Source organism: Halichoerus grypus, chromosome 1 (assembly GCF_964656455.1).
Source record: "Halichoerus grypus chromosome 1, mHalGry1.hap1.1, whole genome shotgun sequence".
Classification (NCBI taxonomy): domain Eukaryota; kingdom Metazoa; phylum Chordata; class Mammalia; order Carnivora; family Phocidae; genus Halichoerus; species Halichoerus grypus.
Genome location: NC_135712.1, coordinates 68,992,266 through 69,017,399, shown reverse-complemented (window position 1 = coordinate 69,017,399; position 25,134 = coordinate 68,992,266). Strand labels below are relative to the sequence as shown.

General features: G+C 45.8%; 1 protein-coding gene across 4 annotated transcripts in view; it reads left to right on the top strand.

Annotated features, from left to right (window-relative positions):
- The first annotated feature begins 2,056 nt into the window (after positions 1 to 2,056).
- Positions 2,057 to 25,134, top strand: part of SLC12A8 (solute carrier family 12 member 8) — a 66,935-nt gene continuing 43,857 nt past the window's right edge. For 2 of the 4 annotated variants that reach the window (XM_078066955.1, XM_036071641.2), the window contains exons 1-4: positions 2,057 to 2,293; positions 3,811 to 3,898; positions 11,936 to 12,082; positions 18,563 to 19,205. In XM_078066955.1, the coding sequence (XP_077923081.1) occupies positions 2,211 to 2,293; positions 3,811 to 3,898; positions 11,936 to 12,082; positions 18,563 to 19,205 (961 nt within the window). In that variant the 5' untranslated portion in view covers positions 2,057 to 2,210. Of the gene's footprint in view, positions 2,298 to 3,810; positions 3,899 to 11,935; positions 12,083 to 18,562; positions 19,206 to 25,134 lie in introns of all 4 variants that reach the window. The other 2 variants (XM_078066960.1, XM_078066971.1) reach the window with 2 other exon arrangements.

Genomic DNA, 25,134 nt, shown 5'->3' with positions numbered 1-25,134 from the left:
TCTTCAAAATTCTCGTCTGTGTTCTGATTTATATGTTCCTTCCAGCCCAGGTTGTTCTATTTTTATCATGCATGCATTTGTTGCTGGTTTTCATCACACCCCTGGCAATCTTGGGTTGCTGGCATGGATTCCTGGCTGTAGTGTGTGTAGGTCTGCATCCCTGAAGGGGACTTGACTGTGGCTCATTTGTGAGTACGGCCAGTCCTTGAGGAGGGCTTCGTTGGGGTGCAAACATCTACACTAGCAGCCCTGGTTTTCCTTGGGTTTATCCAGATCCTCTAGAGAAGTTTTCTAAGGCTTTCCTTTCCTTCCCTTTCACGCTGGGTCATTTTCTGCATTCTCTATGTGCCAGACATCTGGAGCAACCTTTCATCTACTCACGGCTCCCTGTCCCAACCCTCTTTGCTTCTAGGCATGGATGCATTTCCCCCTTCCTACCCTTTAATAGGATCTTGGGAAGAAGGGAAACAAGAGGAAAGAGAAGATGCCTAATGTGGCATTTTAAACAAAAAGCCCTTTAAGAAGCCCCCATTTGAAAACAATCACTGTAGAAAATTGGGACAATAAATCTAAGCAAGAAAATGAAAAATCATCTGTTTTTCCATCACCAACACATTTGAAAATGTTTAGCATTTTAAAATATGTCCTGGTTCCTTCCCCCCGCCATGCATACATTTGTCTGTTGTCTTTTTTTTTTTTTTTTACAACAGTGGGATCATACCACATGTTCTGTTTTATAATATGTATCTGAAAATGAAACAATAGCTTTTTAAATATCTTTCTGTGTCACAACATATCTCGGCCAACGCTGAGCCCTGGTATTTAGTGAAAGATGTATCATCACTTATGTAGCCAATCCCCTACTTGTAGATATTAGGTTGTTTCTCGTTTTCACTAGTATATAGACAAGCATTTTCATAAACATTTTTGGCTACACTTTGCTCATATCCTTGACTGTTCACTGAGGTGGAAGTCCCAGGAGTGGAATTGCTGGTCAATGCGTGTGCAGGTCCCAGTGCTGGTCCCCCATTCAGGGCACCCTTGGAAATACGCCCCCGTTAACTCTCTGCCTCCACATCTTCACTTCACCCCCATTTTACCTGCGCTCCTGCAAGTGTTTTAGCAGGGCTGGTTGGAACAGAATTTTCAGAGTCAGACAGACTGGGGTTGAAGCCTAGCTTTCCCACTTAGTAAATGTGTGACCTTAGGCCACTTTAATTAACCTCTCTGAATACTAGTTTCCTTTTCTGTAAAATAGGGGAAATAATTCTGCTTTTCTGATGTGGTTGTTGTAAGGATTGAACAAGATAAAAAAATGCATGGAAAGCATTAGCCCAGGCCCTGTCAGGTTGAAGGTGTTCAACCCATAATGATGGCGTTAGACCCATCTCTCTCCCTAAGCCTATGTAAATCTTCTCACAAGGCCACATTTGAGACGCACCCGCCCCTCTGTGAGACCTTCCTGACCAGGGCTTGTAGAGCACCTGTGGGCTGGACCCGCTTTTGATGATCAGAACATATTGTCTTATTGGTTTCTTCTGTGGGTGAATACGGACAGAGGTGATGACCCCTCTCACCATCCCACACGGTGTCCTCCCTCCCCATCTTGACTAATTATGACTTTTCACAAGTGTTCTTGGGGAATAGAGGCAATGATGAAGAGGAGCTTGGGACTCAGTGTTGGTAGCATCACGATGGTTCTTTGGAACTTGTTTAGAGCCCTTTGGTCTCTGGCCCTGGCTGTTGGATGGGACCTGCTCCCAGGACACCTAAACCCCAGTGCAGTCAGTGGGCAGCAGAGGCAAGGAGCTGAGTGGAGGAGGGGGCAGCAGGTGCTTTGCTAAGGCTGAGCCTCCCCAGGGAGTTGGGGGAGAAGGGGGTGGCAGAGCTCAGTATGTAGCCACAGGACCTTTGTGCAGCCTGCCAGATGTCTCACTCACCCTCATTACTTTGCACTGGGCCACAAGATGCTTTTGTAGCCAGCAGGGCTTTTCTCCCAAGCATCATCCAATCCACAAAGGTCCCTTTCATGCCCCACGGATGCCTCCCCAGTTGCCAGGGGAGATTGAGAAACTCAGTTGCCAGAACTGCAGATGGAAGGGCTTGCCGTGGGATAGCTTCCAGGAGAGGGCCCTGACGAGGGGAAGGTGATTCATGGAGTGGAGTGCACTGCTCACCCCTCTCCCCTGTCTGGGTGTCTTTCAGGAGTCATGGCCGGTTTCAACATGGGGGGTGACCTCCGGGAGCCCGCTGCCAGCATCCCCCTGGGCTCCCTAGCAGCTGTTGGCATCTCGTAAGTAAGTTCCCCTGGTGGCAATCCACTGGAGAGAAGGAGAGAAAACCCCAGGCAAAAGAGGGGATTGCCCCTTTTGTTCTGAGAGTGCCCCAACTGTGGCCAATCTATTTCATATTCCAATTCTCCTTTTAACACTCAGCCGGCTGGAAAATTCACGTCTGGTGGGTTCAGACCCCCTGCCTGGGAATGCAGGAGGAGGAGGATGAATCCTTTCTTTCCTTTCTCCTCAGCCTCCTGCCCCTCCTCCTCCCCCACTTCCATTTTGAACTTGGGGATTTTTTAACCGTTGACTTTCCAGGATTGTTGGGAGGAACAGAAAGGTGAAGAGTTCTGCTGTCAGGTTGGGGTTTCTACCCTAGCTCTGCTGCTGGGGGGCTGGGTGATATGCTGAACAATGTACTTAGCTCCCTGAGCCTCTGTTTCCTTTCTCATAAAATGGGGATAATGGGAACATGTGTACCCCAGAGACTGTGGCGCAGCCACTGTGTGTGAAGACACGTGGCAGGCTGTCCTCCCCTCAGCTCGCCTCCCCGGCACCACCCCAAGGCTCTCAGGGTTTTAGTTCCCACCGCGCCACCTACACGAGCAGACTGAGTGGCCTTGGAGCTGCTTCTGACCTTCCAGAGTCTTCCATTTTACTCTCTGTGCCCCAGGAAGAAGCTTCTCTGCCTTCACTGGGTGGATGTGAGAGGCGTAGACATGCCGATGACTTGAGAAGTGAAAAGTGCCTGTGTTACTTTAAGTGTGGTACTTCGAAATACGACTATGTGCGTTTCATAAACGCTGAATTTGCTCTCAGCTTATTAGAGCGGCCCCACTGCGTCGGGCACACAGCACAAGTCCGATGTGTGTTAAGTAGGGCTGCATGCTGGCAAGAGAATGAAGGCCACAGAGAACGCTCGGGTGTTGGGAAGGACAGAGAAGAAAGAGCCCTGCCTCATTTTGGGGTCAGAGCTGGGAGGTCCCGGGACGGACCTTTGGCCCGTCCTTTCACTGCCCAGATGGGAATGAGGCGGCGGGGATCATGTGACTTATTCAAGGTCACAGGGCATCTGGGGCAGAGCCGGGTCACCGCTGCCCTTTTCACACTTGGCCCGGCTCTCTGTCATCTGGGATCCAAGGAACAGTGGGACTAAGAAGTCTGAGAGATCATCTGCGTGTTCTTCACGGGTGCAAAGGGGGGCTGTGGGGTTGCCGGTCACCCCTGCCTGAGTCCAGGCAAGCTGGAGGCCAGAGGGGCCACCTGTTCCCCACTCCCAGCACCCTCAGTGCATCTTTCTTCTTTAATGTAACAAAGAGACAAAACAATCATACATTCTTTGGCAAGAGATATGCTAGAGGGGAAATAGTGCTCGAGCCCCCTCAGACAAGCCAGGGAGGCTTCATGACTGGCCTTTCTCTTTCCTTCTGAGACGGGTCCCCGCGGGAACCCGGGAGGCTGAGTGCGGTGGGTTGGGATGTGCTTGGCTGAAGTCGGGGGCTGTAAGCTCTGCTCCACTCTTGGGGTTTTGCAGGTGGTTTCTGTACCTTGTATTCGTCTTCCTGCTGGGCTCTGCCTGCACCCGAGAGGCCCTTCGCTATGACTTCCTGATAGCAGAAAAGGTGGGTGAGTCCTGCTCTGCCGGCCAGCTCCGTCTGCTGCGTCTTTCGTTTGCTCCCATCTACTAATAGCTGCCCCCCGCCCCCTGCAGTCCTGCCTGGGAATCCAGAGAGGCTTGGGCCAGGACTGAAGGGGGGGCTGGGGGGGGGCAAAAATATGGAAAAGGTACAGGTTTTTCTTATGGGTCAGGGCACTAAATAAGAGGAACAAAAGTTTCTCTTCATGTCAAAAATCAGGACAGAAACAAAGAATGCCCTGAGCGCAAACCCCTAGCTCAACCAGCCCTTCATTTCTGCCACTAGCCTCACCTTCCACCATGAGCAGAAAGGGCTGCTCACTGGAAGCAAGTAAAGGAGGAAGCCGAGGGGTGGGAAGGAGGCAGCAAAGTGGAGGGAGTTGGAGGAGGCCCAGTGACAGGGGGAAGCCCACCCTGCCCTCTGCAGACCTTGACTCGATGGGCTCTCCCCAGGAGTGGGCTGGGGTTGATCTGGCTGTAACACCTTTGTTTCTAGAGCAGTGGACCCTGCCAGAAGCCGATTAGCAAATTCCTCACATTCCACAGCTGCCCCTTAATAGGCTGGAGGTCAGGTGACAGTGAAGGACACTCATTTGGCATCTCTAGAACCTAGGAGAATAAGATTCCCAGATGCTTTTCTGGAAATCCCCAAAAACTCCTACCTTCCCTTAAGTTCTTGGAGGAAAAGTGGACCCTGAGATTCCTGTCATTTATCAGAGAAATGTAGAAGGCTAGGAAAGTTTTCCTAGTTAACTCCCGAGTGTTTCTGCTCAGATTTTGGGAGAAAGTAGCACTTTCTCTTGGTGTGAGGCTTTGCAAAGCCACCTTGCTGATCTTCACAGAGGACCACTGACTGGGGCAGCCTGGGGCAGGAAACTCTGAACTCTCTTTTTAGAGCTACATTTGGGCTTGGTTTCCACATTAGCACAGGTTTCTTTTTAAGATATGTAGGTGACAATGTAAAGATGATCTATGTTTTCAGGGGTCTTGACTCTGAAAGCAGGTTTTGAAAGGGGGAGCAGCTCAGGTGGTGAGGGCACTCTCTCCACCCCCTTCCCGGGACCAAGGTCTTAGACCCCCAGCGAGACACCTCCTCTCAGGGAAGGAATCTGCGGCCCTCATTTATACCTCATGCAAGCTTCCATCTTGAGTTTCATCTCCCACGGCCTTTTCTCTAATCGCAGAATGAAAAGCTTGGCTGCGTCAGAGGAATTAAAGGCCTTGGGGAACAGCTGATGCTTTGACCAGGGGGTCTGCCTGCTGTGGTCCGCAACTTGCCAGTGGTTAGCTAGCTCAGCCTCTAAAGCGGGCTCCTTTCTAGTAGATTCCCTCACAGAGGTCCTTTCAACCGTTCGAGGCTCTGATCTGGATGGAACAAGGCAAATTATGCCTTGATCTGGGGCTCCTCTCTCCCCTCCTTCCCCTCCTTTGCAGAGAGAACGAAGAACAGGTATACGGGAGGGTAGGCAGCCTGTATCCAAGGAAGGCCACCACAGGAGAGTAAAAACATCTCCACGGACAGCTCGGGAAAGCCTTTGTGGGTGGAAATTCCACCACTAATAATAGCCACCTGAGCTGGCGGAAGCTTGTTTGGAATGCCACCTGTCCTAGGCGTTGAAACAGGTAGGCGAACATTTAGCCGGTGGGGGCACCTGCTAAACCACGCTGGGCACTAATGTGTGGGAGTGCCGTTGTGCGCACACCAGGCGGAGAGGTGGAGGGTTTGGGCTTTGGAGGGGAATAGACCGTTTCCTAGAAGAGGCGGTTGTAAAGGCTGTCAAGTCAGGAAAGATACTGCTCTTGGTTCTCAGTAGCAAACAGGGGCTGGTACAGCAAGTAAATATACAGTGGAAGAACCCACCAGGGCAACTCCAGAAAGGGGCACTGTGCTGAGCTGCTGCCCCCGGGCTCCCCGCTGCAAAGGGGACTGCACAGGATTTACCCCCCCCCCCCCCCCCGCCGCCCCGCCGAAGCCTCCAACCTTGGCTTTCCTCCTTTTCTGCTCTCTGATGTCCCTCCTTGGGACTGACTCGGCTGCACTCAGCAGCAAGCTGGGCTGCGGAAGGTTGTACTAGCAGCGCCTGGAGAAGGGGGTGGTGCCACCTGCAGAGGCCACAAGCTACGAGCGCACGGTCTCCTCCGTGGTCCCTCGACACGGCTTACCACCCTCGGGGTCACTGTTATCTCAGCTGCACGTCTTAGCTGTGGCCTGGGTTCTGAGCCAGCCCATCTCTGAGCTCTCCTGGGCCCTGAGGAAGCGAGGCCTCCTCAGTCTGGTCTGTGTGTCCTGAGGGTCTCCCCCTGGGGCAGAGACCAAGCAGGCCTCCAGGACGCTCCCCTTGGGGCTGGCTCTCAGGAAGCTCCGCAGTGCACTTCTCCGTCTTTCTGGCGGGTGCTTTCTGCCAGAACGCTTATCTTCAGTGGCTGCTGGCTGCCCTGAATTCCTTTCCACTGACCTGCAGCTGGTCGGTTCATCTATTTCTTTTTTGGTTTCTGCAGCTTCTCAGATCTATTTCTAATGATTTGTCTTCCCAGCCTACGGTTTCTCTAAGAAGTTTCTTTCTTGCTTTATATTCCTACCCCACAAAAACTTTTGCCTGGTTCTTGGGTGTCAGTCTCCATAGTGTTACGCTTTTTTTTTTTTTTTTTTTTAAGTAGGCTCCACGCCCCACATGGGGCTTGAACTCACGACCTCCTGATCAAGGGTTGCCTGCTCTACCGACAGAGCCAACAAGCTGCCCCGTAGTGTTACGCTTTTTCAAAAGTCTTCAGTACGTTGTGGTGGCTCTGAGGTAATCTATGGAAAGCACAATACCTGAAACACAGTAGGTGCTTATTAAATAGTGCCTCCTCTGAACACTCCTTAATGGGGATAACCTTATAGGTAGGACGTATTTTTTTCCTACAAATCCACCGTATTTAACTGGATAGAAAAAAAAAGTCAATCCCAATATTATTCAGTTATAGAAGGAGGAATTGTGTGAAGAACAGGTATTAGCAGAGGTAAAACTAAATAGATTAAATAACTGTTTTGGAATAAACTTGTATACAGTCCAGGAAAAAAAGAAATTTATTAAACATCAAAAAGACCAAGTACTTTAGGAAGCCTGGAGCTTGCCAACCAGCAAAATAAGAACAAACTAAGTAGGAAAAGTACCCCCAAAGCATCGTTGTTAAAAAGGAGGTATCCCACCAAGTAAACTCTAATCATTCTTAGATCTGACAGTCATGGTTTCAGGTGTTCAGGAGGGACCTGGAGCGCCCACAGTGGGGGGTTGGGGGGGTGGGGGGGCAGGGTTGGCAGCTGGTGAAGGAGGAAGCTGCTCAGCCTTGCCCATCCAGCCCAGCCTGGCTGTCCTCTGCTCTCCCTCATGGACACAGAGCGGTCTCTCAGGAAGTGAAGCCAACTTTATTTCCTTCTGGAAAATGGCTATCAAGTGAGAGAAAACTTGACTGAAAGTTGAGATATTGGTCCTTTTGTGAAGCTGGGACAGTTTGAGGAAACTCTTGTCTGTGGAAATCTGATGCGGGAGAAAACTAGGGGACCATGAGACAATTTGGGATTGTAAGAGTTTCAGGATGTACTCCTCACTGATGTCAAGGGGCCATAGGAATTGGATGAGGCAGGATGAGCACCTTGCAAATGACTTTGAATGCGATCCTTCAAGAGAAAGGAACGGCCGGTGGACAGGTGAGATACCTTCAGGACTGAAGCTCTGATGGTAGCTGGCATAAAATATAAAAAGCAAGGAGATGAAATTATAATTTTCATCAGGAGTTACTGAAGGAAGAAGTTAGGGTAGTTCATACCTCAGATAATTTTGGAAAGATAGATTTTTGCTCAAATAGCTGTATGACAGAGGGGTACTTTTTTTTCCCCCCTAAAAAACTATTGACACACATCTGCTCAAATAAATGCTCACTTCATCTCCACAGGCATAGTTCGCAAGCTCACAGTTCCGTATGAAGAGAGAAAGTGATTAAATTCTACAAGGGCTGGAAGCAAAGCTGTGTAGGTCACTGTTGTACCTATAACGTCTTACCCTGTGCCTAGCCCTGGGCCAGGTCTGTCACCTGTCCTCAGCAGATGCTCCCGTGGATGGATGACGGGAAGGAAGGGACAGGATACACGTGGGAGAGAGATAGAATGGAGTTTTTATAATTGATCCACACACGACAACCAACATTTCATTTATTTTTCAGAAAACTGACAGAATCATAGTTTTATATAAAAGATTGTCGAGTGAACAGACCATTGTAAACACAGTTGCCACACTGGACGTAAACAAGTCACTGTGCCTGGACAGTCCCGTCTCTGGCCCCCAGCCCAGAGTTTCTGCAGGAGTCCCAGGGAGTGTCTGTGGGAAGGCAAACATGGGCATCTCTGTAGGACCTGGAACTAGAGACTCCCGTTTCCTGGGTCAGCCCCACACGAGGAGGAAGCCAGACTAGGCAGTCTCACTTCCAACCTGAGTAATGGACAGGCTTTCAATGAAAACAAATTTTTTTTAACACAGATATATATAACCTTTTGGATAAGAAGCAATAAAATTTCTGCAAGGAGATACCATGTCTCCTGGAGAATTCTCTGAAGGGACAGTGCAGTGGTTCCGATGCACCTTGCCCAGCGGTTCTCTACCCTGGATGCACATTAGAATTGCCTGGAGGGTGTTTGAAAAATCAGTGACGTCTGTGCCCCACCCAACACTGATAAAGCCAAACCTCTTGGACTGATTCTTTGGTATAGCTGGAGTGGAGAACTCCTAGTTGCATTTTCTAAAAGCTTTTGATAAAATTTTATCACAGAGTCTATGTATTTTTTTTTTCAATGTAATCTGTACCCACAATGTGGGGCTCAAACTCATGACCCCGAGATCAGGAGTTGGATATTCCACCCACTGAGCCAGCCAGGCACCCCTGACGAGTCTAGGTATTTTTATTTTTTTTTTTATTTTTTTTTTTTTTTTAAAGAATCTGCCGTTTTTTTTTTTTTTTTTTTTTTTTTTAAAGAGTTTATTTATTTATTCATGAGAGACAGAGAGAGAGAGAGAGAGAGAAGCAGAGGGAGAAGCAGGCTCCCAAGGAGCAGGGAGCCCGATGCGGGACTCGATCCCAGGACCCTGGGATCATGACCTGAGCCGAAGGCAGACGCTCAACCGTCTGAGCCACCCAGGCGCCCGAGTCTAGGTATTTTTAAAACTAATGAATACAGGATGCGTTTGGTCGCGAAAACAGAAACAAACGTTCGAGGTGAAGGACTGCATCCCAGAATGGATCAGGGGTTGATAATGGAAGCAGTTTATCTAACGATTTTGTGAGGCCTCCAGGGCATGAGCCGCGAAGCCTCACGAATTTCGTGGGCACGACGAAGCCTGTGGTGTGGTGGGGCAGGGGCAGGACGCACGAGCGGCAGGAGCCTGTGCTCGACTGCAGGAGAACCCCCTCGTGTCACGGACTACAACACAGGTGGGGGTTACGCTGGTGACAATGAAGAAAATATACAGGGGACATTCACTGGGGATGAGATGAGGTCCTGCATTTAGGGAAAAGTAATCCACACTGAAATGAGGGACAAGTTAGGCTCTGTAGTGGACCTGAGTCACGTCCATCAGGCCCCTGGCATCCCTGACCGTTTGGGGGTCATTCCACCTATATATGATCTTGGAGGGAGTGAGCCTCATTTAATATTACAGAAGCCCCTCTCTTGCCTGTCCCTTTGTGGCCCTGTTAGGGCATGTGATCTAGGTTTTAGACCCATCAGATGCTCCAAGTATCATGAATGAGGCAACGAAGAAGGGATGATGGAATTCATCCGCAGGACAGCAGGGTGCTGGTAACTTCCTGGCCAGACCGTCCCTCTTCCAGAGTCCCGGTTGCACCTCTAGGCTTGGGTCTTGTTCCTTTCCACACCTGACCTTTCAGCCTCGTGATGTGAACCTCTAGTGTCCTACAAATATATTCTTTTAAAAATATATTGTGTCCGATCAGGAATCCTGGCTGGTGCAGGTTTTCCATAATTTATGAGCCAGGAAAGAGGTCTAGCCAGAAGCTGGTGTCCCGTGTAGCTCGATGCCACTGACCCAGTGACGGCTAAAGCAGGGACATAAAAAGTGAGGTGAAGAAGCTTCATCATGAAGGATGCGACAAGACCATGCAAATTAGAGCTAACCCATCTGTGATAGCTGGACAAATGAGCACTTGGAACACACAGTACTGGCCGCCGTGCCTATAGGAAAGTAGAATGGAGAAGGGCACCTCAAATAATCAGAAAGCAGGGCCACTTCCCAGTGGGTCCAGAGGAGGGCCGGCTCAGGAGGGTGGGGCGGGTTCCTGACCCACAGCCTGGGGCCCAGCTGCGTGGCCAGCAGCGCTGATCTTTGCAAGTCGACACCAAGCGGAACAACTGTGCCCTCTCTTACTCTGTTAGTGACTTGTGGGCCACGTGGGTCATGGAGCTCATTCATTCATCCATTCAGCATTTGTAGCTCTGTGTTGGCACCAAGTATACTAGGATGAGCAAGACAGGAGCCCTGCAGAAATGAGGCCTCTGGGGCCACTAGAGGAGACAGCATGCTAGGTGCTCCCCAAACTCAGGCTGAGATGCTGCGGGGCCCTAAGGAGCAGCCACTGCTGTGAGGGGCTGGGGGAAGGTCTCATGGCGGAGGAGAGGATTGGGCTGAGTCTTAAAGCACACCTGGGTGTAACAAGCATGGACAGAGGGTGGCAGCAGGCAGGGAAGTGAGCTGACAGAAAGTCCGAGTGTGTGGCACACAGGGCTACAAAGGTCACAGACCAGGACGGGCTGAGGATGCCAGGGCGGTGGGAAGCCACTGATATTTTTGTGGCAGTGGCATTCTGATCAGGTTTGAGTTTAGAGAGGTCACTCTGGCGGAGGCTTGGGGACAATTCAGAGTGGGCGGAGCTTAGAGGCGGGAGGCCAATTCGCACTGCAGTTAGCTAGTGGTCCTCAAAGTGTGCTCCCCAGACCCTCCGCATCAGCATCATCTGGGAGCTTGTTGGAAATCCAAATTCTTGGGCCCTTTCCTAGACCTACTTAATCAGAAACTCTGAGGTGGGGATCAGGAACCTGTATTTTTTTTTTTTTTTAAAGATTTTATTTATTTATCTGACAGAGAGAGACACAGCGAGAGAGAGAACACAAGCAGGGGGAGTGGGAGAGGGAGAAGCAGGCTTTCCACTGAGCAGGGAGCCCAATGCGGGGCTCGATCCCAGGACCCTGGGATCATGACCTGAGCCGAAGGCAGACGCTTAACGACTGAGCCACCCAGGCGCCCTTTTTTAATTTTATTTTATTATGTTATGTTAGTCACCATACAATACATCATTAGTTTTTGATGTAGTGTTCCATGATTCATTGTTTGCGTATAACACCCAGTGCTCCATGCAGAACGTGCCCTCCTTAATACCCACCACCGGGCTAACCCATCCCCCACCCCCTCCTCTCTGAAACCCTCAGTTTGTTTCTCAGAGTCCATAGTTCCTCAGGTTCGTCTCCCCCTCCGGTTCCCCCTCCCTTCATTTTTCCCTTCCTTCTCCTAATGTCCTCCATGCTATTCCTTATATTCCACAAATAAGTGAAACCATAGGGATAGGTGACTTTCTCTGCTTGACTTATTTTTAGCATAATCTCCTCCAGTTCCCATCCATGTTGATGTAAAAGTTGGATATTCATCCTTTCTGATGGCTGAGTAATATTCCATTGTATATATGGACCACACCTTCTTTATCCATTCATCTGTTGGAGGGCAACAAGCCCTCTAGATGAGTCTGGTGCATGCTCAATTTGAGACCCTGTGTCATCCACACAAGAGGTGATGGTGGGCCAAACTGAAACAGTCATGGTATGAATGAAGTGGGGTGGGCCTGGGAATGTTGGAAACCTATCCAAGAGGTTGAATCTAGAGGACTAATGATCGATGGGGTGCAGATGGGTGGGTGCTAGGGGAGCAGAAAGGGACAAGTGGATTCTGGCATTGGGTAATGAAACTGCTTCCTCATACAGGTGTCCCTGGTAGGCTTCCTGTTCCTTTTGGGCTTATACATTTCATCCCTGGCCTCCTGTATGGGAGGACTCTACGGAGCTCCCCGGATCCTGCAGTGCATTGCCCAGGAGAAAGTCATTCCCGCGCTGGCCTGTTTGGGGCAAGGGGTAAGTGACCTTTTTTTTTTTTTTTTTTTGAGAAAGGGATCTTTTGCTGTGAACCTGATTATCAGCCAGTAAATTGCTTAAGTCTCTCTGATTAGAGCCAGTAGTCAAGTTCTTCAGAATGGGAGAAATGAGAATGCAAAGGTCATTCTCTCACCCCTGTCCTCTGGCCGCCTGAGGTTGGGGCCGGTTGGACAAAGCATCTGTCAGTGTCACAGCCACCAGGACCCCTTAGCACTGGGTTGGCTAACTGTCATCGTGACATCTGGGACCCTAAGCGGCAGGGAAAGGGAGTATCACATCCTTTAATAAAAACAAATTCCGGATCCTTTAAGTTCAAGATAGAAGAAAAAAAAACCTCTTGGTGAGGAGGGGAGTTGGACCCTGCAGCTCTAACTCTGCCCTTGAGATTCGCCTTCCCTTTGGGGTTGCTCTATGACGATTTCCCACACTTTGGGCCTCTGGGCCCCCAGACCCCCGTCGGTCCTCATTACCTGAACTCTCACTGATACAGTGTAGCTTGATTGAGTCATGGAATGATTGAACGAGACATTCCTAAAACCTAAGGGATGACAAAAGAGAAATAGAGAGAGAACCCACTTCCCAAAAATGTGGTTTTTATGCGATCGAGTTCATTTCTATCTTATCGGAGCACCACAGAGGCCCTCCCCACCCCCTTCCCACCCCAGACCCCTCGCCGTTAGGGCCAGCAGTCCTCCCTTACCATCCTCCTCTGCCTCCGCGTCAGTCAGCATGGGCCAGCTCGGAGCTCTCACTGTCATGTCAGTACCTTCCGTGCTGTCTATGCCTTTTCTTTAATTTCATGTATTTTTATTAGGTAGTGTATACACAGGGCTCAAAACCAAGAATGATATAAAAGGTATACATTGAGAATTTTTGCTCCTGTCACGAATCTTTTCTCTCTTTCTTCACCTGCACCCTCACCCTATCGGTAGCTGTTTTTATTAGTTTTTTATGAATCCTTCTATTTTTTACACAAAGATAGTATTCTAATACATTGCTCTATACCTTGCTTTTTTTCATTTAATATGGCTTGGAAATCATCTTTTCATATGGATGTTGAGAGCACTTTTTCATTCTTTTTTCATCGTGTGGATTTACCATAGTTTGTTTAACCTGTTCCTATAGATCAACCCTTGTGTGGCTTCCAGTGAACAGTATTACAAGGAATAATTTTGTATGTGTGCATGTGTAATTATTTTACGTGCGGATATATCTGTAGGATAAAGTTTCATCAGTGGATTTGCTGTGGCAAAGGGTAGATGCATTTTTAATTTTAATAGATATTGCCAAAACACCTTTCATAGAATTTGTATCATTTTGTGCTTCTACCACCAATGTTTAACAGTTCCTGCGTCCCGACAGCCAGCATCACTCTTAGACACAGGACAAACACCCTGCTTTCTAGGACTCTGTTCTGGTCGTTGGCATAAGAAGTTCATGAGAACAAGGGGACATGCCCACCTGGATCCCATGCCCCGCTTCTGGATGGTCTAGGTGTGCTGCACTGGATCATTTGCACTCTTGCCTGGAATTCTCTGCCCAGATGTTCTACAACCCACATCCAGGGTCTGCAAGGGCCTCTTCTCTGGGCCTGTCCTTTCTAGGACCAGGGAATATGTCACAGTCCACATGTGGGTGTGAGGCCCCCACGGTATGGTCTGGGAAGGGTGGGGGGGGGGAGAGTTGCAGGTAGCCATCCTCCACTGGGGAACTCTGAGGAGTGCGAGGATTCTAAACTTGAACCTGGCCTTCCCCGTTGTCCTGAAGCTGTATTTGCAAAGGAAGGAGGATAGAACACGTTTGCTTTAACAGTCTGTTAGCTTGGTTTGTAATTGTGAATATTTAGACATAGGGTGTGTAGACCGCTGTTTGCCCTGGGTACCACATTATTAGCAATCACGGTTCATTGTCAGATGTGAATTTTTGCCAGTTGTGTAGTGAGAAATGGCATCTCAGGATCCTTGTGGTTTGCATTACTCTTATATGAACAAGGTTGGACATCATTTCCTCTTAGAGTCATTTATATTTGTATGTTTTTTAAGTTTTTAATTAAAAAAATTTTTTTCTGTGATTGTTGGTCTTTTTCTCCTCAGTTGCTAGAAGCTCTTCTTTTGTTAGGGAGGGTAACTCTTTGTGATATGTATTACAAATGTTTTCTCTAGTTTGTCACTTGCCCTTTAACTTTGAAATTTTTTTCTCCCAAAAGCTTCTTTACGTATGATTAGATTTTATTAGCACATTTTCTTTTTTAATGGGAGAGATAAACTTTAAACTTTAAAAAATAAACTTTAAAAAACGTTTTGAGGGATACCTGGGTGGCTCATTCAGTTAAGCACCTGCCTTCAGCTCAGGTCATATCCCAGGGTCCTGAGATTGAGTCCCGCATTGGGCTCCCTGCTCAGCGGGAAGCCTGCTTCTCCCTCTGCCTGCAGCTTCCCCTGCTTGTTCTCTCTCTCTCTGACAGATAAATAAATAAATAAATAAATAAATAAATAAATAAATAAATAAATAAAATCTTTAAAAATAAATAAATAGAAGTGTGTGGTATAATTTTTTTTAAATTTTAAAAAATAAAAAATATTTTGAGGGGCATCTGGGTGGCTCAGTCGTTAAGCGTCTGCCTTTGGCTTAGGTCGTGATCCCAGGGACCTGGGATCGAGCCCCGCATCAGGCTCCCTGCTCGGCTGGAAGCCTGCTTCTCCCTCTCCCACTCCCCCTGCTTGTGTTCCCTCTCTCGCGGTGTCTCTCTCTGTCAAATAAATAAATAAAATCTTTAAAAAACATTTTTTTTGAGAGAGGGGTGCCTGGGTGGCTCAGTCAGGTAAGCATCCAACTCTTGATCTCAGCTCAGGTCTTGATCTCAGGGTCATAACTTCAAACCCCACATTAGGCTCCACACTGGGCATGGAAACTACTTTAAAAAAAATTTTTTTTAAAGATTTTATTTATTTATCTGAGAGAGAGAGTGAGAGAGAGAGAACACAAGCAGGGGCGGTGGAGAGGGAGACGCAGCCTCACCACTGAGCAGGGAGCCCAATGCAGGGCTCGATCCCAGGACCCTGAGATCATGACCTGAGCTGAAGGCAGACGCTTAACCGACTGAGCCACCCAGGCGTTCCCCCACCCCAATTTTTTTTTTTTTGAGAGATATTCAGCATACAGAAAAGAGCATAGAACCAATATGAACGGTTTAAAGAATAACTGAAGTGAAACTCCCAGGCCCTGGATGCCACCCTCCACATGCGCTCTCTACTCCGAGCCCCGTCCCTCTCCCCGTGGTAGCTATAGCTCCTGACCTGACTTCTGTGATCAAAATTTCCTTGCTTTCTTTATGGCTTTACCCAGGAGTGGGCAAAATTTTTCTGAAAAGGGCCAAATAGTACTTCGGACTTCACAGGCCCTATGGTCTCTGTCACAACTACTCAACTCCGCAGGTGTATCTCAGAAGTAGCCCCAGGCAGGCACACCTATTGGGGTAGGTGTAGCTGTGTTCCAATCCAACTTTGTTATGGACACTGAAATTTGAATTTCATGTGATTTTCGTGTGTCTTAAAATATTGCTCTTCCTTTGATTTTTTTCCCCCAACTGTTTAAAAATGTAAAACCTTTCGTAGCTCGTGGGCATGCATAAACAGATGGTGACCAGATGGCCCAGGAGCCGTAGTTTGCTGACCCCTGGTTTGCTTGCTACATATGCATCTCTAAACAGAATTGTTTGATTTTGCCTGTTTTTAAACTTTATATAAATGTGGCATGCCTCTTTCACTCAACATTGAGAGCCATCCACATTTTTGCTTGTAACAGCAACTTGTTTATTGTCATCCCTATCTAGCATTTCCTCATTCGCTAGAATTTATTTCTCCATTCTGCTGTTGATGGACATTTGGGTTGTTTCCAATTTGGAACTGCTATAGACAGTACAACGAACATTCTTATACTGGTGGACAGGTTCACAGGTAGAGGTCTTCCAGACTATATACCCATTATTGGAATTGCTAAACTATAAGGTATGTATATTTCCACTTACTAGATAATACCGAAGTCTTTTTCCAAAGTACTTGTACTAATTCACACCCCTATCAGCAGTGGATAAGCGTTCCTATCCCTCTATGTTTGTTCCAGTGCTTGATATTATCATACTTTTTAATTCTTGCCAGTCTGGTGGGGTTTAATGGAATCTCCCTGGGGTTTTAATTTGCATTTCCTTGATTACTTAATGAGGTTGGGTACCTTTCAATATGTTTAATAGACATTCTTTTGCTCGTTTTTTTTTGTTTGTTTGTTTTTTAGTGGATTGTCTGTCTTCTTCTAATTATTTTGTAAGGATTCTTTGATATTCTGGGTTACCCTTTGTCAGCTGTATGTGTTGCAAATATCTTTTCCCATTCTGTGGCTTGTTTTTTCATCCTTGATGATGTCTTTTGGTCACAGAAGTTCATGTTTGACTGTTATTAACACTTCACAAGCTGCCCTTATCAACGTCTTGGCCTGGATCATTAACATTTCCTTCAGCTTACCTAACACCCTTCTTTTAAGTTCTCTGCATTTTCTAAGGATTTACTTTATTCTTAATAGTTTTATTGTTAGAGTATGTTAAACAGCTGTAGCAAATCTACCCCAAAATGTAATCCTCAAAGTCAGTAAAAGTGTATTTTTACTTCTTATTTTTTCCTCCCAGAATTTTACTCTGAGGCTCTTGGGCAGGTGTTTTGGGTCAACAGGGTCTCTGACCCTCGGAGACTCAGGCTGATGACTTTGCTTTCATCCTGTGATTTCGAAGGTTGCTCTCTCTTCTGACGGTCAGGAAGGGGGAATGCACCTGGAGGAACACATGTGGGGGGTTTACAGGTCCGATCTGGAAGTGGCTTCCAGGTCTGCCCCTCCCCTTGCAGACTGTTGGCTGTAAAGGAGCGGGGAGCAGTGGTGAGATCCCATATATATCTAAGGGTAAAGCTGACGGTATTTGCTGATGGAGATTGAGAGAATGAGAAAAGGCATCAAGAGTTTTGCTTGACTGAGCAGCCGGAAGGATGGAATTGCTATTTTCTGAGACAGAGACTACAGAAGAAGTAGATTTGATGGGTGGGAGATTGGGGGGTGAGCAGTTTGTTTTGGAACATTTGAGACCCTATTAGACATCAACTGGAAATGTTGAGTAGACAGTTGAATATTTAAGTCTAGATTTCAGGAGAACATTTCAGGCTGGAGATTCAGATGTGGGAGTTAAGAGCATAACACTGGTATTTAAAGTCAAGAGCCTGGTTGACATCACGTAGGAAGGGAATATAGATAGAGAATAGAAAGGGCATGAGGATGGAGCCCTGGGCTACTTTTTATTTTTTATTTTTAGATAGAGGGAGAGTGAGAGAGAGAATCCCAAGCAGCCTCCATGAGCTGAGCCGCTGAGGTCATGACCTGAGCTAAAATCAAGAGACGGATGCTTAACAAACTGAGCCATCCAGGTGCCCTGCCCTGGGCTACTTTATTTATTTTTAAATTCAATTAATTAACATAGTGAATAGTGTAAAATATAGTGTAGAAGTAGAGTTCAGTGATTCATCAGTTGCATGTAACACCCTGTGCTCATTACATCACGTGCCCTCCTTAAGGCCCATCACCCTGTGACCCCATCCCCCTACCCTCCTGCCCTACTTTAAATGTAGATTTCAGAGATGTGGAGAAGCCAGTCCTGGAAACTAATGAGGAGGGAGGCAAATCAGGAGAAGCAAGGCAAAGAAAGTCTTTCAAAGACCAAGGAGTGATCAGCTGGGGCTAATGTAGTTCTTAGGTCAAGGAAGATGAGGACCCAGAAGTGATTATTGCTTTGGGCCCAAGAACCATTTGAGTGACTGTGATGAATAGTTTCTGTGGAGCGACAAATTCTATGGAGTCAGCACATATTCACCACTCCTGTTCTCCTGCAGGTCCCCACACTCACCTCCATTAATACCAGACGTGTGTGAGTGCATGTGTGGGAGCATGTGTATGTTTAGTTTCACAATTTCCCCACCACAGCCACCAGTGATTCTGTCCCATCTTCCAGACTCTGCCATTCCCCTTCAGGCCCTTTTCTCCATTATAATCTGGGAACTTTGCAGCACTTTGACTTCCAAGACTGGTGCTAAAACTCAATGAGAAACAAAAGGAGAAATACTTGGGAAGTCCAAGTTCTATATGGTAATGCCCCATTTTAATAGTTACGAATACAGCCAATATCCATGGTGTGTTGGGAGCCGGCTCTGTGTAGTGCTGTGTCAGGCATTTTATGTGCATTAGCTCTGATCTCACAATAACCCCATGAGTTGAATATTATTATCCCAAGTTTGTAGACAATCAGTTATTAGCTGATTGGTAGAATCATCGTAGAAGTGGTTGGGCCATTATGAGTTGTATTTCTGTCGTGTAATGTGATTTTCTTCTGAAATTTCATAGTCCTGCGTGTTATTTTTGTTTCTGCAGAAAGGGCCAAATAAAACACCTGTAGCTGCCATCTTCCTGACCAGCTTAGTGACCATGGCCTTTGTCCTTGTGGGCCAGGTGAACGTGTTAGCCCCCATCGTCACCATCAATTTCCTGCTGACGTATATTGCAGTGGACTACTCCCACTTCTCCCTGTCCATGGTTCCCTGCAGCCTTCCCCAGGTGCGTGAGTCGGTGCCCAAGGAGGGCACAGGAGCTCTCCGCTGCTCTGAGCACCTGCTCTTGGAGAAGGCTCCCAGCTATGGCTCTGAGGGCACGGCCCAAAGCCTCCCTGAGGGCACTCTGCTAGAATTCACCGAAGACGTGGATCAGCTCCTCCAGCTAACCAGGAAGCTTGAGACTAGCCGGCCGAGGCAAGGAGGCAGTGACGGGATCCCAGAAAGTAAGAAGGGGAACCACAAGAAGGCCACCAAGCAAACCCTACAAGATAGCTTCCTTTTGGACCTCAAGTCCCCAGCTTCCTTCCCTGCTGAGGGCTCTGACAGATTGCCTACCGCCTCCTGGGAGGGACAGGAGGCCTACTGGAATAAGCAGAGTGCCAGGAGTGAAGGGGTTCTGCCTGGAGGACCATGTACTGAACTTGTCCCTGAACCGAGCAACCAGCCTGTCCCAACTGGAGAAGGTGAGTGCCTTGAAATCACATTAGGGCCTCCTCATTTGAGATGACCACCTGCCTGGTTATCACAACCCCTTTTCATGCCCTTAGCCAGTTCACTTTATACCTGGGTTTAAAATCCTTGTCAATTTTGTGTGATATTTATTTTTTAAAGTTATATGCAGGGGGCGCCTGGGTGGCTCAGTCGTTAGGCGTCTGCCTTCGGCTCAGGTCATGATCCCAGGGTCCTGGGATCGAGCCCCGCATTGGGCTCCCTGCTCTGCGGGAAGCCTGCTTTTCCCTCTCCCTCTCCCCCTGCTTGTGCTCCCTCTCTCGCTGTGTCTCTCTCTGTCAAATAAATAAATAAAAATAAAAAATAAATTAAAAAATAAATAAAGTTATATGCAAACATCAGCTGCATTTGTAATTCTACTCTGTTACAGTTGATTTTAAACAGAAATTTCTGTCTACTCTTGTACAGTAGAGCTGGGAGCCATGGCTAATAACTGAACATTAATTTCATTTTACTCAAAAATCAGCTGAGATATAATATCAACACAAGTGAGACCAATTTTTCCTTTCAAGAGAAGTGGAAATGTAACAAACTGTCTGCCTTAGTAGGTTTTGTCTGTGGAAGATGAATCTCCCAAACCAGGCAAGAGGGGATGGAGAAAAGATGGCTAAAGGAACACAGCTCTGCTTTGCTTTCTCAGATCTACAAACATGGAGGCACAGAAAAAGACTCTCAAAGAGAGGCTTACAGGTCATGAGAAATTCTGAGAGAAAGAAAGAATTCATAATTTTGACTCTTCCACATTTTAGGTGCTTTACATATGTTATTTCATGTAATATGATAGATGTTACATTTTTCCATTTTACAAATGAAGATCCCGGGGCCCAGTGAGGTCACAGAGAAGTCTCAGAGCTCATACTTTGCACAGCTGGGTGTCATACCCAGGTCCACCTGTATTGGAAGCCCATTACTCTTCTCTCTATTACCTGGCCCCGTGAAATCTATATTTACAAGTGTGAGCAAAGAGGAGGAGACAGAGGGACATAGACAGAGATGTCTAAAAACAAATACTTTACATTCTCCCATACACTTGCTTTCCTTCTTTCCCTCCAAATTGGTGGGAGGTTTTTAATGATAGGAGCATTATTATAATTTTAAGAATTATTTTATTTTTATCAAAGTAATAAGTGTACAGTTTAATAAGCCAAGTGGAATTAAAAGTAACCTAATTGGGGTTCCTGGGTGGCTTAGTCAGTTGAGCATCCGACTCTTGATTTTAGCTCAGCTCATATATCTCAGGGTTGTGGGATCAAGCCCCACTTTGGCCTTTGTGCTTGCATGGAGTCTTCTTGAGATTCTCTCTCTCCCTCTCCCTCTGCCCCCTCCCTGCTCACGCACCTGCGCTTACACACACATGCGCATATGCTCTCTCTCTAAAATAGTCTTAAAAATAAAATAAAATATCTTTTAAAAAGTAACATAATCAGAAATAGTAGCCCCCACTCTTCTATACCATCCCTTGTACCCTGCTCTGCTCCCTAGTCCCACTCCCAGAAAACCCCCCTTTCTTTCTTTCTTTTTTTTTTTTTTTTAAGATTTTATTCATTTATTTGCCAGAGAGTGAGAGAGCACAAGCAGGGGGAGCAGCAGAGGGAGGGAGATGCAGGCTCCCTGCTGAGCAGGGAGCCCAATGCAGGGCTTGATCCCAGGATCCTGAGATCATGACCTGAGCCCAAGGCAGACGCTTAACAGACTGAGCCACCAGGCACCCAATCCCCCTTTCAACCAAAAAGTTGCTTCTTCCATTAACCTTCATGTTACTAAATAATATAGTTGTATTTCTACTTCTTCATATGTCAGTTTCAGATATCATCTTTTGACTTCCTATTACGGTAAATGAAGTTTTAATTCATTTCTGCTACTCTGACTTCTCATCCAATGTCCCAGAGTACATATATCACGGTTTTTGATTAACTTAATAGCTAATATTCATATGATCATGATTAAGTAAATATTGCTTAACTCTGAGCCATATATTATACTATGATTACATTTTCTTTTTGTTCAACTTTTTCTATTTCCTGGAGTTAATAATTGCCTTGTTCTTAATTTGCTTGGTTTTCTGTAAAATCATTTTTCTCTAAATGCTTGACCAGATATATCAAATACCTCTTAATGTTATTTTCCAAGTGCTCAAATTCTTCAGAAATTTAACATATTCATTTCTTTTTTTCCCTTTGTTGTATGGCTCTCATCCTGTTCCAGTCTAGACTATCTGTTCTCTAAGCCTGCTACAAAACTATTATCTTGGAATTTCTCTCTTTATCACACTTCTATGTCAGATCCAGGGAATAAGAGATTTTTTGAGATACAATATTATACTAGATTTTTGCTTTTTTTTTTTTTTCCAACTCAGCATTGGATGATCTTCCTATGTTTGAAGAATTTCCAGTGTTGTAAGTATGGTGAGAGGCAAAACAAGCCTTTTACACTCAAAACTGAAGATGTCAGATACTCAGTTTTCCAGCCTCTCCTATAGCTAAGAGTTCAGGCATGAAGCCAAGGCTCTCCTAATCAGATGAACCCCCTTATACCTGGAATTGGGACCTAGAAACCTGAATAAATGGGGACTTCAAGGAACTCTCTGAAAGCCTGATATTAGCTGCAGGATGACTGCATTCCTGGCTCCAGTGTCCAGGGATTTCAGAATCAGCAGACTTCAGTGTCTAGACCTTGGTGCCTGCCACAGTAGTGTCCCCCCTAGACTGCTCTGACATATAACTTTGAGTGTTGTTCTTGGCCGAATAGCCCTGAACTTACTTTGCTAGCCTTTCTAGCTATTCTCAGAGGAAAGGCTAGGAAGTATGTTTTTACCTGCTCATTTTGCTACTTCATATGGAATTGTGTGGGTTTTTTTCTAAGGGAAAAAGGGAGATTGGGTAGCAACAGTCTATGCCACTATTATCATGATTTTAATTTTTAAGAGCTTTTGGTTTAACCCCAATTTGTCCTTATGCTTTTTTTTTTTTTTTTTGAGATTTATTTATTTATTTGAGAGAAAGAGAGAGAGCATGAGCGGGGGAAGGGGTAATGAGAGCGAATCTCCAGCAGACTCCCCATTGAGTGTGGAGCCTAATGTGGGGCTCAATCCCAAGACCCTGAGATCATGATCTGAGCTGAAATCAAGAGTCGGGCATTTAACCAACTGAGCCACCAGGCGCCCCACCCCCCACCTTTTAAAAAATCTGAACATCTCATTCTTGTTTTATGAGTACAACGGCTTATGTTATCTCTCCAGTAATATTACTTATTCTCCCTCTAGTCTTTTTCTGCTCTTTTTACTGACCTGTGTTCTCTAGATCCTTTTCGCTTTGGCTTGGTCTTTCTCTCTCTCTCTGATATTGGAGGCTTTACTAAAATGTCTGTTGATCTTTGATTTCTTTTCCTACTTAGAAGTGAAATACTAAAAAGCTGTTTAGAAGACCCACATACTGGTCAGGGCTTGTTGATTGGGGCACCTCACTGTAGAATGATTAGGGGGTAAGCTGGCTTTTTCATAGGAGGACCCCAGAAGACCCCCAAATGCAACTCTGTAGAGGTTTTCCTCTGGACTCTTTAGTTCCTCCAGAGGCGAGTCCTTTAATCTGTTGCCTCACCCACATGGCTGCTTGCATTCAGGGAGCAGGGGGAAGTAGGGGAGTTAGGGGTATCTTACTGTTTAGGATACAGACTTTCATTTAATTCCTTAGTTTCTAGCTCCATCTGCCTACTCTTTGCTGTGCCTGGTGTCCCAAGTGCAGGCACTCACTGGCTTGATTTCTTCAGAGGAAAGGGGTCAGGCAAAGAAGGAGTTGTTACCTAGCTCTGTGAGCAGAAGAAGGGCTCTTGGTGTCCAGCTGTTCCATATACAGTCTCACAACCAAACCTCTGCCCCTTAGCACTTCCCAGGGACATGGCATTGCCTGATCTTGAACTTTGCTGGGGTCTACCAGGGTGCATTGGGCTGCTCCTTGCCAGTATCCTCTCTGTAGACCCTAGAGTTCATTCTCATCTGCTCTGCTAACTCTGTTACCATTCCTCTGTCACCTTTCCATCTTTCAAGTCTTGTTTTTGTTTTCTCTCTCATTCTCCTTGTGTTTGTGGGTTTATGCCTAATTTAATTTTTTTCTGTCTTCTCAGTGGGTTTTCAGGAGAGACATGTGGTCAGTTTGTAATGTTTAGTCAATGAAGTGCTTGCTGCCCAGTTGCCCAATTGTAAAATGTCATAGCTGTTGACCACTCCCTCTCTTCTATCCTCACTGCCTGTACCTTGGTGCAGACCTTTCCCATCCAGCACCCAGTCTCTTGTTAAGTCTGCAAACTAGACTCTTGCCTCCAGATTCTCCCACATCCTGTTTCTCCTTCTCATTGTCCACTGAATAATCTTTCTAAAATAAAACTCTCATCATGTCTCTCTTACTTAAAAACTTTCAGTAGAATCTAATCTCTTCCATCTAAAGTCCAAGATCCTTGGTTTGATTTGCAAGGTTCTTTACAATCCTGCCCTATATTACCTTTTTGGCCATTTTTCTCCTTACAGCCCATACTCTGTATTTCCAGTTACACTTAGACTAGTGCCCCAAACACATCTTGTTCTTTATTCCTTCCTGTCTTTGCATATGCTGTTCTGTCTTCATAGTTGCTTCACCTCCTGCTTCTACATTTGGAAAACTCCAATTTATAGTTTAAAATCCATCTGACTTTTTATATCCATTTATACCCCCTCTGAGAAGGCTTTCCTGATTTCCTCTCCTGTGCAAGCATAACATTTGATCCATGCTAGTAGTATAAAGAATTAACACATTGTTTTATGCATTTAAATCAAATTTGTTTACACATTTGTTTTCAGGCCTACATGTCTGTCTGTCTTACGGAAAAGAAATATTAGTTTCATTTCTTTACCCCTACTGTGGCCTTTCTTTAGTCACAAGCCATGTCTTTCCACCTTATATTCATCACAGTATTCCTGCACAGTACACAGCATGCAACAAACACTCATAAAAGGCTAAATTGATGCACAATTGAGAAAATATTAGCTTAAAAAATGAAACATTGATCAATAAAGTAGAGTAGAAAGAGTTATACTATTATAAGAACCTAATCTGTGACAAACCAGATGTCATACAATAATAAGAATCAAATCACTATTGAGTAAACATTGTTGAAATCAAATGGATCAAAAAGATTAACCTGGGCTGTATTTTATACCTTATATAGCCATGAATTCCTTATTTATAACAGCTGTGCAAGAGAGATATTTCTGACTATTGAAGACATCATCAAAGACAAAGAGGATCTGATTAAGTAGAAATAAAAGACATTTGTACAACACAGTGTCACAGAAGGAAACAATTATTCTGACAAGCACAGCTGATAAAAGCATACCGTCCAATGCATATTATTTTTTAAAATAGGAAGGTCAAACTCCAGATTCTACTAAAGAGAAGTGTGTAGATGAATATGCAGTTTACATTTGAAAAATCAATGCCCAGACTCGTTCATTGTTCATTCAACAAACTTTTATTGTTAATTGTTAAATATTGTTGGTAGCTAAAAATAGCCAGTATTTTTCAAGCTTGTCCATGTTCTTGGCACTGAGATAAGCACTTAACAGATTATCTCATGTAAGCTCAGAGTTAGGCATTGTTATTATCTTTTTACAGAGGCTTAGAGAAGTTAAACATTTGCTCAGGTTATGAGACAGCCAGATTTTGAAATCAGGTCCTTTTCACTTTAGGTCCTGTGCTCTTAACCACTACACAAAACGTATGCTACTTGCTGATAGTATGTACTATGAACTAGGCCATCACATTAATTCAAAGAACACAAATTAAACCACCTTTAAAATATCATTGCACATCTATTAAGCTATCAAAAATTTAAATAAAAAATAGTAGGTCTGTG